Source organism: Ranitomeya imitator, chromosome 2, assembly GCF_032444005.1.
Source record: "Ranitomeya imitator isolate aRanImi1 chromosome 2, aRanImi1.pri, whole genome shotgun sequence".
In the NCBI taxonomy this organism is placed as follows: Eukaryota; Metazoa; Chordata; class Amphibia; order Anura; family Dendrobatidae; genus Ranitomeya; species Ranitomeya imitator.
Genome location: NC_091283.1, coordinates 384,562,992 through 384,579,468, shown reverse-complemented (window position 1 = coordinate 384,579,468; position 16,477 = coordinate 384,562,992). Strand labels below are relative to the sequence as shown.

Here is a 16,477-nt window from a genome sequence, read left to right as displayed (position 1 = left end):
GGTCAGACATGCGAGAAACTCGCACGAGTCTCGTATGTCAATATCAGGAACTGCCGCCGGCACTTGGACAGGAGCGTGCGGCTGCATGTATTTCTATTCAGCCGCACGCTCCGGTCCTGAGTGCTGGCGGCAGTGCCGGGTATTGACATGAGAGACTCGTGCGCGTTTTGCACATGTCTGACCCCGGTCTAACTCTGACCCTGACACACCTAAACCCTTTAAAGCAGGGCTTTTAACCAAAGAACCTGGAGCCTTTGGCCACAAGGAAAACCAGGTCAGGAAGGAAACAGACTGCCACACTACCATCCTGTAGTCTGTTTCGAAACCAAACTCAAGCAGGTTTTCTCAAATCTGCCCTGGACAAATAGCTTGTCCAAGACTAACGCTCACTTTTATTTTTCATTGCAATCACAGCTATGCCTGTGACTGCAATGCACTCCCATGGCTTCAATATGCCTCCATGCGCATCCTGGAGGGAACTATTATGATCCGGTGACCTTGGAGCAGCATGAAAACTTTCACTGGAGTAGGTGGTAACTATACTGACCACAAATCCTGATCTTTTTTTTTTCTTTTCAAATACATTTTTATTAAGAATAACCGTACAATTAACATGTTTCATTTGCATTTTCAATACAGAGTATTTTTCCCCCCTCTCCCTTCAAACAACCCCCTTCGATCCCAAAGCCCCCCTCCCCCACCCCACAAAGCAGCTCGTCTTGTTAATTACTACCATCATTAAAACAATTGAGTGTCTAATCCCTCAACCAATCGTATAAGCCACACTTCACATTACTATCCCATAGCAATCCATGGAGACCACATTTTATTGAACGTTTCAGTTTTCCCTTTCTTCTTATAAATCCCTTTTTCTAGTGTCAGGCCCTGTTTTACGTACTGGAGGAATTCTCCTCTTGACGGCGGCTCTTCCCTAATCCAGTTTCTAGCTATCACCTTCCTAGCCATGTACAACAATCTAGCTATAGCTATCTTTAGATGTTTATCCACCCCAATCTCATCCACGCATCCCAACAAGCATACAACTGGGTCCCTTGGCACCGTGCATCCATACGCACCTTCCATACGACTTAAAACTACCACCCAAAAGGCAACCAACCTCGGACATGTCCACATCATATGGAAAATGTCTGCATCCGTAGACCTACACCTCGGACATTCAGAGTCATTACGCAATCCTGCCTTATATAGCACCATCGGAGACCTATAAACTCTGTGTACCACATAAAGCTGTGACAATCTATACGGTTCACTCATCGACAGTTTGGGGATCCATTCCAACACCGACTCCCAAGTCTCATTATCCATTGGGCCCAGATCTCTTTCCCATTTAGCTCTCGCCATTATTGGAAACCCCAATAGGAAAGTGTGCAACAGATCCCTGTACAGAGTGGATATGACTCCTCCAGTCGTCCCGTCATTACACACATACTCTAGTACTATATCCCTTTGAATCCTAATACCTCCGTTCCTACTCTGAGCTCCAAAAGCATGCCTCATCCGCAGATACTGATACTCCCCTGCATTTCCAAGGCCAAATTCCGCCTGCAATTGGGAGAATGATTTCAGTTCACCTTGTTCAATTATTTGATACACATACTGAATCCCTTTGCCCAGCCACTCTATCAGTAGCCCTAATGCCTCAAATTCTTTCAGATTGTTATTATGCCATATCGGCGAGTATCTAGTCAAGTCCGTGATCCCACGTACATGCCTCAATCTACTCCACAGCTTGCGTATCAACAGCAAAGTCGGGTATAGCTTCCCCAAATTCTCCAAGGATCCATCCTCCAAACATTGTACCACTGGCCTTCTTTTTGTCACCACTTCCATCAACCGCTGTACCGCTCCAGATGACCCTTCATGCGCCCAGCCCCTTAGATGCTGACTCTGGGCTGCAAGGAAGTACAATTCAGGGTTAGGCAATGCCAGACCCCCATCATCCTTGGGTCGCTGAAGTGTCTCTAGTTTAATACGCGGATGTTGCCTCCCCCAAATCAAGTTCCTAAACAGAGAGTTGATCTGTCTAAATTTCCCACGTGGTATCCAGACCGGTGCATTGTGAAGAATATACAGTATTTTTGGCATCAGAATCATTTTGATAAGATTCACCCTACCTACCACAGACAAATGTAGCTTGAGCCATGCATCCGCTTTTGCCTTGAGTGCACCCAAGATTGGAGTCAGATTCTCATGTATATAGTCAGTGACCGGCATAGATACCCATATTCCCAGGTACTTAAATTTACTCGTCACCTCCAGTCGCCCATTCTCCAATGGCTCCCCATCCACATCGTCCACCTTAAACAAGATAGACTTACTCCAGTTTATCCTAAGCCCCGACACTGATCCAAATCGTTCAATAATCCCAATGGCTCCTTCCAAGGATGCAACTGGATCTGCCAGAAACAACAAAATGTCGTCCGCATACAACGCCACCCTTTCTTCAATCACCCCATATTTAAATCCCGTCATCTCATCAGACCGTCGAAGCTTAGCAGCCAGCGGCTCCACTGCTAGAGCAAACAAAAGGGAGGAAAGCGGACACCCCTGCCTCGTCCCTCTAGCCAATTGTATGGTCCGTGACAACTCCCCATTTACCCTAACCCTGGCCATCGGCATCGAGTACATTAATTGAATCCAGGATATGAACTGCGGTCCAAACCCCATTCTTTGCAACACTTGCCAGAGATACCCCCACTCCACACTATCGAACGCCTTGTGGGCGTCTAAAGATGCAATAACTCTCTGGCCAGTTATCAGCTCTGAGTTGCAAGTTCACATACAATCTTCGCAAGTTGATCGCAGTTGACCTATCAGGCATAAAGCCAGATTGATCTTAGTGTACTAGGCCAGAAATAACACTTGTCGACCTCATCGCCAACACCTTAGCCAGGAGTTTAACGTCAATAGTAAGTAAAGAAATTGGTCGATATGAATCCGGCTGTGTCAGGTCTTTCCCCTCCTTTGGAATCACCACTATTGTGGCCTCCCGCATAGATGCCGGCAGCCTTCCGCCAATCCTAGCCTCCTCCAAGACCACCTTCAATTTAGGGATCAACACTTCCCCCAAGTTTTTATAAATTTCAGCAGGAAATCCGTCTACGCCAGGCGCCTTCCCATTAGCCATCGACTGTAATGCCCGTCCCAGATCCTCTTCCGTAATGGGAGCCTCCAGATCCTCCCTATCCCTGTCACTCAGCCTCGGGAGCTCCAACTCCTCAAGGAACGCCACCGTGTCCTCCATTGACCCATCTACCCGAGAGGAGTATAAGTCTGCGTAAAAATCTGCAAAAGTCTCCAAAATCTCTGAAGTCTCCGAAACAGCAACACCACTCCCAGTCACCAGAGAATGAACAAAGGATGTATTTCTCTGGGCAGATGCCACCAGCGACAGTAAATGACCCACTGATTCACCCTCCTGATAATAGGCCAGATTCATGAATTCCCTCTTCCTTTCAGCCTTACTCAGCAAGACCTCCTCTAGCTGGTTTTGAGCTGCTTTCAACCTCCTCCCAGCCTCCAGAGTACCCGTTATTACCATCTCATCCTCAGCCACCCTCAGCCCATCAATCGCCAACCTCTCTGCCTCTCTCGATTTCCGCTTACACCTGCTAATATCCCTAAACAACAGCCCTCTGAAGTACGCTTTCATGGCTTCCCACACAGTAAGCACATCTACACTTCCCTCATTTATCTCAAAAAATTCCCCTAGTTCCTTCTTAATCTTCTCCAAATCTATACTGTGTAACCAATTAGGGTGAATTTTCCACTCCCTTCTGCTCCCGTTCCGTGTCCCCACTGGTCTAAATTCCACTTCAACTGGACTATGGTCTGAGAGAGCCCTAGGTAAATATCTCACATCCCCCACCATCGTATCTAACAATCGGTTACCTAGTGCCAGATCAATCCTAGACAGCGTACCATGAGCTGGCGAGTAGCATGAATACGCCCTTTCCCCGATATGCCTAACTCTCCATAAATCAATCATGCCCACTTCCCCGACATAAGTCCCAAACGTAGTGGTATGTCCCGCCGTCCTATTCTGGGGGTTTTTGTTCTTGTCCCAAAAGTCATCACATATATTATTAAGGTCGCCGATAATTAGTAATGGTAACGGTCCCCAGCGCTCTACCCTCTCCAGCACCTCTCTTATCTTCTTGCTTGAGTATGGGGGCGGAATATACATTGCCACTATACACATCAATACTCCATTCATTTTACACTTCATCACCACATACTGACCATCCAAATCTTCCTTTACCACTACCTCCTCATATTGCACCCCAGCAGGAATCAACACAGACACACCCCTAGAGTACATTGAGAAAGTAGAATGATACGCTTTCTGTATCCAGCGCCTACTCAGTACACTCACCCTCTCCCGCACTAAATGCGTCTCCAGCAGACATATCATTGAGACCTTCTGCTCTCGGACATACTGCAGACTTGCCGCTCGCCGTGTTTTATCCACCAGACCTCTCACATTCCAACTCAATATTTTAATACATTCTCCCCCCCGTGGCTCATCATTTCTCATTTTATCCAATTTCCCAAGTATGAGCTGCCCCACCCCTCCCATCCCCCCTACCCCCTCCTGCCCCCCTACCTCCTCCCAACTTACCCCCCTAATCCCCCCAGTGTAACGCCTTTTTCCTCTCAGCAAGAGTGGGGCTCCACTGCCCACTGCGAACACTCTCCCTCACTTAACCCTCTCCATTCGTGTCCCGCTGCCACACTAAACATAATTTCCCCCTAACTTTAACTTTATTATAACTTATCATAGCACTTCTATGACATATAAGAAAAATAGCAAACCAATTTACAATATCCGTCATAGCCCTCCTCCCCCACATTTGGTAGACAGTACTCTCCCCTCCGGCCAGTCCTCAACATGGCCTAGCAGAACCCTCAGCAGTTGCTCAACTTTTTTAAAACCGACGCTAACCAGCGCAAAACTCTCCGCCAACGACAGAGAAACCAATTTCCAGCCAAATCTCGCCATCATATCAGTCTCCCACTCCTTTCAACTTTTTCTCATTGGTGTCAAGCCACTGGGCAGCATCCTCCGGTGTCAGGAAGAAATGTGTCTTATTAAAAGCCACCAGTCTCAGCTTGGCGGGAAACATCACTGAATACTGTACTCCCAGCTCCCTCAGTCGCCGCTTGACTCCAGTAAACTTCATCCGCTGCTTCTGAACTGCAGCGGAATAATCCGGATAAATGGCGATTTTCTGACCTCCAGCCGTCAGATCCTCCATCTCTCTAGCCTTTCTAAGGATAATGTCTCTGTCCCTGTAGTTCAGTATTTTAGCAAGCATGGTACGGGGATTCGCTCCTGGGGCAGGGGGCTGCGGCGGGACCCTATGAGCACGTTCAACAGCAAAAACTTTTGTCAACACTGTGTTCCCAATCTTCTCCAGCAGCCAGTTCTCCACAAACTCAGTGGGATTTCTCCCCTCAGTCTTTTCAGGCAGCCCCACTATACGTATGTTATTCCTTCTGGATCTATTTTCCAGATCCTCATTTTTGGCAGCGAGCTCGGCTATTGCTTGGGCAAACTTCTTTTCAGTTTTTTGTAGCTTAACTATGTGATCTTCTGCCGTGCTCACCCTCTCCTCCACCACTCCTATACGTTTGTCCATTTTCTGCAGAGCCGCATTAATCTGTGCCGTGTCCCCTTTAACTTCCTGCATCTGCTGGGCCAAGGAGTTCAGGGATTGCTGACATGAAGAGATCAGTGTGATAACATCTCTAAGAGTCGGCTCCTCTCCCTGTGATATGGCTTCAGGTCCCCCACTAGCCCCAGCCATGCTGCCTCTCTCCTTCCCCCTCTGTACCTCATGCTGCTCAGCCTTGCTTGCTTCCTCCTCCTGGTCAGCTCCAGCTCCAGATCCTGGGTCTGCCTCCTCAGCAGCCTCCACTCTGGCATACTGCTGCAGCTTTGCGGCCACCTCCATGCGCCGCTGACATGCGGCGTTCTCCTTCTCGGCATCCTCCCTAACATTGGAGCCATCTTGGCCGGCTCCTGCATCGTTGGTGCCAGCGTCTTTCTGCCGCCTCCTGGTCATCGCTGCCGACTCCGGACCCGCTGCTCTGCACCGCTGCACTCTCCGGACCTTCAGCCAGCCGGATTTAGGTGAGTTTACCCGAAAATCGGTGTTAAAACAGGATTTTTGTCCTTCTGGCAGCGGGAGCACTCTTCCCTGCTTCCACTCACATGGCCAGCTAGGACACGCCCCCGCAAATCCTGATCTTAACACCGCTCCTAGAAGTAGCCGTGGGGTGTTCCTAACAAGCCCTAGACACCTCGTCACAGCCGAAGGACTAAATACCCCTAAAAATGGAATTAGGAATACTACATTGCCTCAGAGCAGAACCCCAAAGGATAGGCAGCCCCCCACAAATATTGGCTGTGAGTAGGAGAGGAAAGACACACACAGTCAGAAAACAGGATTTAGCACAAGAGGCCACTCTAGCTAAAATAGGAAAGGATAGGACAGAGTTCTGTGCGGTCAGTATTAAAACCCTTCCAAAAATATCCACAGCAGATTATACAAAAAATTCCTCCATCTAACTAAAGACGTGGAACGTATATCTGCAACTCCAGAGACTACTAAACTCAGAGCAGGAATACAATCAAAAAACAAGCACACACCTTGTGTGCCATAGAAAAAGAAACAGACACTCATCTTGAATTGGCAGCTAAGCAGGAGAAGCCAGACAGAGATCCAACACTTCCCAAGAAACATTGACAACTGGAAAGGACTAATGAGTCCTGCAAACCTAAATACCCCAGTCAGAACTGCAATCAGAAGATACACCTGTCCAGGACTGCAGCCCAGAGACAACTGCATTACCACCTACAACCACCGGAGGGAGCCCAAAAGCAGAATTCACAACAGGGAACATACAGTGACCCTCACATGTAACACTTGTCACTGCCTCACATATTTTTAATATCTTCCTCAACAAATTGTGTATGTCCTATGGATCCCCTTTCATTGTATTTTTTCCCTCAATCACAATATTCTCAGTACTATTACTTTTGACAAGAAAAACTGAAGCGGTTAGGAGTTTTTCAATTTTCCCTGACAACCATGCCTAGGTGAAGTACTCAAAATTCCCATTCTAATGTGGTTTCAGACTGAAAAATGATCACTTTATTTTATATTACACTAGTTATTAGTATTCTTTATACAGGAAAGTTTCAATAAAGAAAGTGTCAGTGTTTCTAATAAATTGGCAGTTCAGTGTACAGTATAACACTGGGGGATAAAACAAATCTGATCACAAGACCTTCATAGCCTTATACACATCATAGGGGAGATCTCATGACACCTTCTCTCCATCTACCTGATGATCCTCAGGAACATCGAGATCTTCTTGTTTACAGTCCTGTGGGAGAAGAGGACGGGGACATCTCTCTGGTGTTGTCCTTTCACTGGATAGAACTGGAAGAAACACATACAGGGACTGAATTCATTCTTTACATACAGATAATTATAGGCCGTGTGTATTTAGTCCTATCTATTACCTGGTGATGTGAGGGGCTGGGGAACTTCCATCTTGATGTCCTTGTACCAATCTTTATGTCCTTCTAAATACTCCCACTCCTCCATGGAGAAATAGACAGCGACATCCTGACACCTAATAGGAACCTGACACATACAATGATACCATCATCCCCCAATCCCTCCATACCGTTACTGTATAATGTCCCGACATTCCCAGCAGTGTCACCTCTCCAGTCAGCAGCTCAATCATCTTGTAGATGAGTTCTAGGATCTTCTGGTAATTGATGTCCTCATGTATCAGGGGGTGAGGTGGAGGCCCTATGATTGGGTTCAGGGGTCTTCCCCATCCCTCAGACACAGGGGCCTGACAGCTCTCACTAGAGGTCTTCTTCACTACTGTGTAATCATGCTTATGGAGAGACACATTAATAAATCTCACTACAGACATTCCCAGAGTCCTCACCTCTCCAGTTCTGTCCATCTGTTATTCCCATAGAAAAGAATTATGTAATATGACGTCATCAGAATCTCTCACCTCTCCAGTAAGCAGGAAGAGGATCTCTAGGGTGAGGTGTAATATCCTCTCCGCCATCTTGTCCCTGTCCCTCTCCATCCTTGTAGGGTCACTCAGGAGAATTCTCTTATATAGAAGATCTCCACTGAGAGGATCCGATATTGTAGGGACCTGAATGGGGAGAAGATGACGATGTAACATCATAAAGATGCCATGTAAGAAATCTCCAGAGCTGTTACCGGCGTCACATGATCATTACATCCAGTCATGGCCCCGTCCTGCCCCCGGTATAACACACAGTCCCATTATAGTCACATATAGAGATTTATCACAGGATCAGCACTGAGGGGGTTAATGTCCCCTGCGCCCAGTAATGGGGAATCTCCAGCACCTACCTCCACCTGCAGAGCAGCACACCACATATATGGCTGTTCTGTGTGCACGGGAACTGTGATGAGGTCACAGGAGGGGAGGAGTCAGGGGCCTCTATGACTAGTGGACCATTGTGTCATGGTTCATTGTTCTTCTAGGGTAGGGTAAACAGCTGCCATGAAGTGATGAACTTGATTGGCCAAAATGCTTAAATAAGCCCTAATATCCAAACATCTATCCACAGATAACAAAGGATCCAGGATGAGCCAAGAAAAAATCCCCTGCCATTAGTCTATCTCCACCCGTCTTAATGATGACACCTGATAGATGGTGGCACAGGAACTGTTCATCTGATATTATAGTCCATCTGTGCCAAGGAAAAATTAGTGATTTCAAACACATTAGTTGGACAGCATTACACAGAACACGATATCCTCCAGTTTGCAGCCATTAAACATGCCAGTCCAAGACCAGTTACCGTGGGTGACTGTACTGCTGTGTACACTGTGGGTGCCAGGCATCTCAGCTCCCCTGGCTGTTTGGCTCTACTTGCCTGTGTTGCCTCACACAGGTGGAGCTCTGTAGAGCCGACTGCTCTGCACTCTAGCAAACACCACTGACTGACAACAACTCTGACCCTGACAAACCCAAACCCTTTACTGCAGGGTTTTTAACCAAAGAACCTTGAGTCTTCGGCCACATAGAAAACTAGGCCAAGAAGGAAACAGACTGCCACACTACCATCCTGTAGTCAGTTTCAAAACAAAAGCTCAGCAGGTTTTCTCATATCTGCCCTGGACAAATAGCTTGTCCAAGACTAAAGGTACCTTCACACATAACGATATCGTTAAGGATATCGTTGCAACGTCACGCTTTTTGTGACATAGCAACGATCCCGCTAACGATCTCGTTATGTGTGACAGCGACCAACGATCAGGCCCCTGCTGGGAGATCGTTGGTCGTGGGGAATGATCAGGACCTTTTTTTGGTCGCTGATCACCCCGCTGTCATCGCTAGATCGGCGTGTGTGACGCCGATCTAGCGATGTGTTCACTTGTAACCAGGGTAAACATCGGGTTACTAAGCGCAGGGCCGTGCTTAGTAACCCGATATTTACCCTGGTTACCATTGTAAAAGTAAAAAAAAAAAACGCTACATACTCACATTCCGATGTCTGTCACGTCCCCTGGCATCCACAGGGTTAAAACTGCTCTCGGCAGGAGCGCTGCTAATGCACGCGCTGCTGCCAAGAGCTTCCCGCACTGACTGTCAGTGCCGGCCGTAAAGCAGAGCACAGCGGTGACGTCACCGCTGTTACTGCCGGCGCTGACACAGTGCAGGGAAGCTTCTCGGCAGCAGCGCGTGCATTAGCAGCACTCTTGCCGAAAGCAGTTTTAACCCTGTGGACGCCGGGGGAAGTGACAGACATCAGAATGTGAGTATGTAGTGTTTTTTTTTTTTACTTTTTCAATGGTAACCAGGGTAAATATCAGGTTACTAAGAACGGCCCTGCAGTTAGTAACCCGATGTTTACCCTGGTTACCCGGGGACTTCGGCATCGTTGAAGACAGTTTCAATGATGCCGAAGTCGTTCCCTGGATCGTTGGTCGCTGGAGAGAGCTGTCTGTGTGACAGCTCCCCAGCGACCACACAACGACTTACCAACGCTCACGGCCAGGTCGTATCGCTGGTCGTGATCATTGGTAAATCGTTTAGTGTAACGGTACCTTAACACTCAGTTTTATTTTTTCATTGCAATCACAGCTAAAAATGATCACATTATATTACACTGCAATAGATTCTAATGGTGCAACTTCCCACCTCTGATTGCTGTCTCATCTCCTGCAATATATTCTAATGGTATATAATTCCAGCTACTGCACACAATTCCTGCATGAGTTCACAAATGTTATTCATCTTAGCTGCATAGATAATGGTATTTAGTTATTACAACTTTCTCTGTTTGTCCTCTTATGCAATGATGTGAACTAACTTCTCAAAGTGGTTTATGATCCATGTAGGCCTGGACATTTGTTTATCTGTTCACTACATTTATTGTGTCCTGATGTCTCAACTTAGTCTGATTGATTGCTAACGAGAGAAAAAAAAGATCTAAGAACTAGTCTCCTATATATTCAGACATAGGAGGGGGGGGCATTTCTGCACATTTAATGGAAGCACATTTCATCAAAGTACTGGCAATTAGACAGGGCAGGAGACAGGTAAGATAATTAAATAAATATATTCCCTGTACATTTAGAACACAACAAATATTCACCATATGCATTTGTATAATCTATATCCTGGCTGCTGCATTCACTCACATTCACCACCCTTGCATTAATTCTTTACACTCCATTCATATCGGCCCCTCTGTCCTTTCCTTAAGGGTGTAATAAACTCCCCTTCATCCATGACTTCTTCCTTTCTGATTCTCTTAACCTTCTAGCTCTTACTGAAACCTGGATCCAGCAGTCAGACACCACCGCTGCTGCTGCTGCTGCTCTTTCATTTGATGGACTACACTTTTCTCATACCCCAAGATCGGACAATAGAGCAGGTGAAGGCATTCTTCTGCTCCTATCACCCGAATGTACCTTTCAGGTTATCCCCCAAGTACCCTCACTTGTCTTCCCTTCTTTTGAGGTCCATGCGATCAGACTCTACATCACCTTCTCCATGCGAGTGGCGGTGGTGTATCGTCCTCCCGGCCCCTCTCATCAGTTCTTGGATCACTTTGCCACCTGGCTTCCACACTTTCTCTCCTGTGACATCCACACCCTCATCATGGGTGATTTCAACATCCCCATTGCTTTTCCCCTCTCCTCATCTGCTTCTCACCTTTTATCACTAACCTCCTCTTTCGGCCTCTCGCAGCATACTAACTCTTCAACTCATGAAGACGGAAACTCCCTCGACTTGGTCTTCTCCCGGCTTTGTGCAGTGGGTGATTTCACAAACTACCCTCTCCCGCTCTCTGACCACAACCTTCTTTCATTCTCTATCAAGAACTGCCATCCCGCTCAGGTCACCCTCACTTTCCACTTTTGGAAACATACAGGCCATTAACACCCAGAAACTTATGAAGAACTTGCAGTCCTCATTGGCCCCTATCTCCTCCCTCTCATGTCCCTATTCTGCACTGAAGCATTACAATGAAACCCTGCAAAGTGCCCTGGATGAAATTGCATCTCCTATACATAGAACAACTTGGCACAGAGGGTGACAACCGTGGCACACACTGAAAACACGTTTCCTATAGTGGTGCTCCAGGTGCACCGAACGCCTGTGGAGAAAATCTAATCTACCCAAAGATTTTATCCATTATAAGTTTTTGCTTAAAACATACAACTGTGCCCTACACCTCTCCAAACAAACCTATTTCAACACCCTCATCACCTCACGGTCCAATAACCCTAAACATCTCTTTGACGCTTTTCATTCCCTACTCAAACCAAGAGTGAAGGCCCCAACCACAGATCTCCACGATGACGATCTGGCCAATTACTTCGAAGAAAAAAATTGACCTTATCCAACAGGAAATTATCTCCCAATCTCCTCATACCATGCACTGTCCTCCCTCCCCCATTGCATTTAGCTCACTCTCTGACTTTGAACCAGTCATAGAAGAAGTAATCAGGCTAATTGCATCTTCTCGCCCGACCACTTGCACCAGTGACCCCATTCCGTCACTTCTCGTACAGTCCCTTTCCCCTGCTGTCACCTCTCACCTAACAAAAATATTCAACCTCGCTCTCTGTCTTCTGGTATCTTTCCCTCCTCGACCAAAACAGTGCCGTTAACTATAGACGTGTCTCTAATCTTCCCTTCATCTCTAAACTCCTCGACACCTGGTACACTCCCATCTTATCCGCTATCTCCCAGATAACTCTCTTCAATCTGGTTTCTGCTCTTTACACTCTACTGAAACTGCCCTCACTAAAGTCTCTAATGACCTACTAACAGCTAAATCTAATGGTCACTACTAGGGTTGAGCGAAACGGATCGTTCATTTTCAAAAGTCGCCAACTTTTGGCAAAGTCGGGTGTCCCGATCCCTGTGTGGGGTCGGCCATGCGGTACGCGACTTTTGCGCCAAAGTCGCGTTTCGTATGAAGGGACGGGAGAGAGAGAGAGACAGAGAGAGAGAGAGAGAGAGAGAGAGAAAAAAACAAACAAAAAAAAAGTCCCATTGACTTTGCATTGGGTATCGTGTTTCGGTCGATCCTCGACTTTTTGCCACAGTCGGCCGATTTCACTCGACTCGACTTTTGAGATAGTCGTGTTTCGCGAAACGCGACTCGACCCTAAAAAAGTCAAGGTCGCTCAACCCTAGTCACTACTCCATGCTAATTCTCTTGGATCTCTCCGCAGCATTCAACACAGTGGATTATCAGCTCCTCCTAACATCATGTCCTCCCTGTATCTGAAACTGAACCTGTCAAAAACTGAACTACTTGTGTTCTCTCCCTCTACTAACCTATCTTTGCCTGACATTGCCATCTCCGTGTTTTGTTCCACCAATACTCCCAAGCAACATGCCCGCAGCCTTGGGGTCATACTTGATTCCGAGCTTTCATTCACCCGCCCACATCCAATCACTGGCTCGCTCTTGTTATCAGCACCTCAAAAATATTTCTAGAATTCGACCTTTTCTTACTTTCGATTCTGCAAAAACTCTTACGGTTTCTCTTACTCACTCTCGTCTGGACTATTGTAATTCTCTACTAATCGGCCTCCCTCTTACCAAACTCTCCCCTCTCCAATCTGTCCTGAATGCTGCTGCCAGGATCATATTCCTCACCAACCGTTACACCGATGCCTCTACCTTGTGCCAGTCATTACACTAGTTACCCATCCACTACAGAATCCAGTACAAATGTATTACCCTTCTCCACAAAGCGTTCCATGGTTCAGCACCACCCTACATCTCCTCCCTGGTCTCAGCCTACCACCCTACCCGTGCTCTTCCTTCTGCTAATGACCTGAGGTTAGCATCCTCAATAACCAGAACCTCCCGTCTCCTAGACTTTTCACATGCTGCGCCAATTCTTTGGAATGTACTAACCAGATTAGTACGATTAATTCCCACAGTTTTAAGCGTGTCCTAAAAACGCATTTGTTCAGACTGGCCTACCGTCTCAACACATTAACCTAACGATCCCTGTGTGGCCCATTCAAAAAACTTAAACCATAATCCGGTTCCTTGCATCATGTTCTGTTACCATCCACCTCTGGTGTCTCCCCTTTTCCCATAGATTGTAAGCCTGCGAGCAGGGCCCTCATTCCTTTTGGTATCTGTTTTGATCTGTGTTTATTGTTATGCTGTAATTTCTATTGTCTGTACAAGTCCCCTCTATAATGTAAAGTTCTGCGGAATATGTCAGCGCTATATAAATAAAAATTATTATCATTATTAGTATTCTTTATACAGGGAAGGTTCAATAAAGAAAGCGTCAGTGTTTCTAATAAATTGGCAGTTCAGTGTATAATACTGGGGGATAAAACAAGGCTGATCACAAGACCTTCACAGCTTTCTACACATCATAGGGGAGATCTCATGACACCTTCTCTCCATCTACCTGATGATCCTGAGGAACATCGAGATCTTCTTGTTTACATTCCTGTGGAAGAAGAGGACGGGGACATCTCTCTGGTGTTGTCCTCTCACTAGAAAGAACTGGAGGAAACACATACAGGGACTGAATTCATTATTTACATACAGATAATTTTAGGCCGTGTGTATTTAGTCCTGTCTATTACCTGGTGATGTGAGGGGCTGGGGAACCTCCATCATGACATCTTTGTACAGATCTTTGTGTCCTTCTAAATACTCCCGCTCCTCCATGGAGAAATAGACGGTGACATCCTGACACCTTATAGGAACCTGACACATACAATGATACCGTCACCCCCCGATCCCTCGATAGTGTTACTGTATACTGTCCCAGCATTCCCAGCAGTGTCACCTCTCCAGTCAGCAGCTCAATCATCTTGTAGGTGAGTTCTAGGATCTTCTGGTCATTGATGTCCTCATGTATCAGGGGGTGAGGTAGAGGCCCCGTGATTGGGCTCAGGGGTCTTCCCCGTCCCTCAGACACAGGGGCCTGACAGCGCTCACTAGAGGTCTTCTTCACTACTGTGTAATCCTGGTTATGGAGAGACACATTAATAAATCTCACTACAGACATTTCCAGAGTCCTCACCTCTCCAGTTCTGGCCATCTGTTATTCCCATAGATAAGAATGATGTAATGTGATGTCATCAGAATCTCTCACCTCTCCAGTAAGCCGGAAGAGGATGTCTAGGGTGAGGTGTAATATCCTCTCCGCCATCTTGTCCCTGTCTCTATCCATCCTTGTAGGGTCACTCAGGAGAATTCTCTTATATAGAAGATCTCCACTGAGAGGATCCGATATTGTAGGGACCTGAATGGGGAGAAGATGACGATGTAACATCATAAAGATCCCATGTAAGAAATCTCCGGAGCTGTTACCGGCGTCACATGATCACTACATCCAGTCATGGCCCCATCCTGCCCTTGGTATAACACACAGTCCCATTATAGTCACATACAGAGATTTATCACAGGCTCAGCACTGAGGGGGTTAATGTCCCCGGCGCCCAGTAATGGGGAATCTCCAGCACCTACCTCCACCTGCAGAGCCGCCCACCACATATATGGCTGTTCTGTGCGCACAGGACCTGTGATGAGGTCACAGGAGGGGAGGAGTCAGGGGTCACATGATGGGCCGTCCGGCTCGCAGAACGGCTCTTTTTGTAAATAGAAATCCGTTTTCCGCAGTCATTGTTCCCGGTCTTTCACTGTACAGTGAGGGCCTCATTATACACCTGTATACGGATCTAGTGAAGCAGTACAGACTGTGTTTTTTGCTGTTTCCTCAGATTGTTCGCTCTTGTGAACAGCGCCCTGCTACTCGGTTGTAGTGTTAAGGCTACTTTCACACTGGCGTTTTTTTTAATACGTCGCAATGCGTCGTTTAGGGGAAAAAACGCATCCTGCAAAGTTGTTTGCAGGATGCGTTTTTGCCCCATAAAGTTACATTACCGATGCATTGCGACGTATTGACACACGTCGCAACCATCTTGCGACGGTTGTGCCGTGTTGTGGCGGACCGCCAGGAGCAAAAAACTCCGCCCCCACCTCCCCGCACCTTAAGATGGGGCAGCGGATGCGCCGGAGAAATGCATCCACTGCCTCCGTTGTGCGGCACAACAAACGCTAGCGTCGGAATCTCGGGCCGACGCAATGCAACGGGCCGAATCCGACGCTAGTGTGAAAGTAGCCTAACATGTATTACTTTCTAATATGTGGCGGTTTTTGTACATTGCTGTAGTCATTCCCTCTTGGACACCATTTATCTGCATCCATTTTTTTCTGCAACCGGATGCAAGCGCATGGAACTGCATCCTGATCAGGATTTGGTTGGAAATGTGAAATTCTGACCTTTGGGGCAGAGGGGAAAGAGGAGAGAAGAGAGAGACTGGTGAAAGTGAAAGGGAAAAAATGGGGCTCCAAGCCACATGCAGATTGGACGCAGGCATCCTGATTCGGGGCGTCTAGATTGACAATCAGATGTTGTTTTGACGCGCTGCCAAGTACCAGGATGCTTGCAGATTTTTTTTAACAACCAAAATTTGCAACAAGCTGTGTTTTGGGAGCACATGAAAAATCTTGATGCAAACGCAGGTCCATGCGTCCCTATGTTAAGTATAGGGATGTCATCTGGATCGGGATGCATCAGGATTCCTACACATCACAACGCACCAAAGCGCTAGTGTGAAACCAGACCCACCCGTGCAGCCCCTAAACAGGTGCCCCATGTTATATACATGCTCCCAATACATTTTATTAACATTAGCACACTATAACATAGGGCACAAGCCCGTCTAGTGCGGCCGTTCACTGTATGACAGAACAGCACGCAGAGTCTACATTATGTCTGCATACTGCTCCCACACAGTTTCATCACTTTCCCATACAGCACATCCTTTGCTTCCGAGCATGCTCAGTCCCAGATAACGGAATCCTGCAC

The 16,477-nt window shown here is 47.0% G+C and overlaps 1 protein-coding gene across 2 annotated transcripts in view; it reads right to left on the bottom strand.

Moving 5' to 3' along the window:
• The window catches only part of LOC138664071 (uncharacterized), a 41,446-nt gene extending 26,314 nt beyond the window's left edge, over positions 1 to 15,132 (bottom strand). Inside the window, exons 1-9 of one of the 2 annotated variants that reach the window (XM_069750495.1) lie at positions 15,073 to 15,132; positions 14,699 to 14,848; positions 14,390 to 14,569; positions 14,184 to 14,307; positions 14,003 to 14,100; positions 8,071 to 8,220; positions 7,762 to 7,944; positions 7,556 to 7,679; positions 7,375 to 7,472 (exon numbers count right to left, since the gene is read on the bottom strand). In XM_069750495.1, the coding sequence (XP_069606596.1) occupies positions 7,375 to 7,472; positions 7,556 to 7,679; positions 7,762 to 7,944; positions 8,071 to 8,220; positions 14,003 to 14,100; positions 14,184 to 14,307; positions 14,390 to 14,569; positions 14,699 to 14,848; positions 15,073 to 15,099 (1,134 nt within the window). In that variant the 5' untranslated portion in view covers positions 15,100 to 15,132. The remainder of the gene's footprint in view (positions 1 to 7,374; positions 7,473 to 7,555; positions 7,680 to 7,761; positions 7,945 to 8,070; positions 8,221 to 14,002; positions 14,101 to 14,183; positions 14,308 to 14,389; positions 14,570 to 14,698; positions 14,849 to 15,072) is intronic. The other variant, XM_069750496.1, reaches the window with a different exon arrangement.
• Positions 15,133 to 16,477: the final 1,345 nt, after the last annotated feature.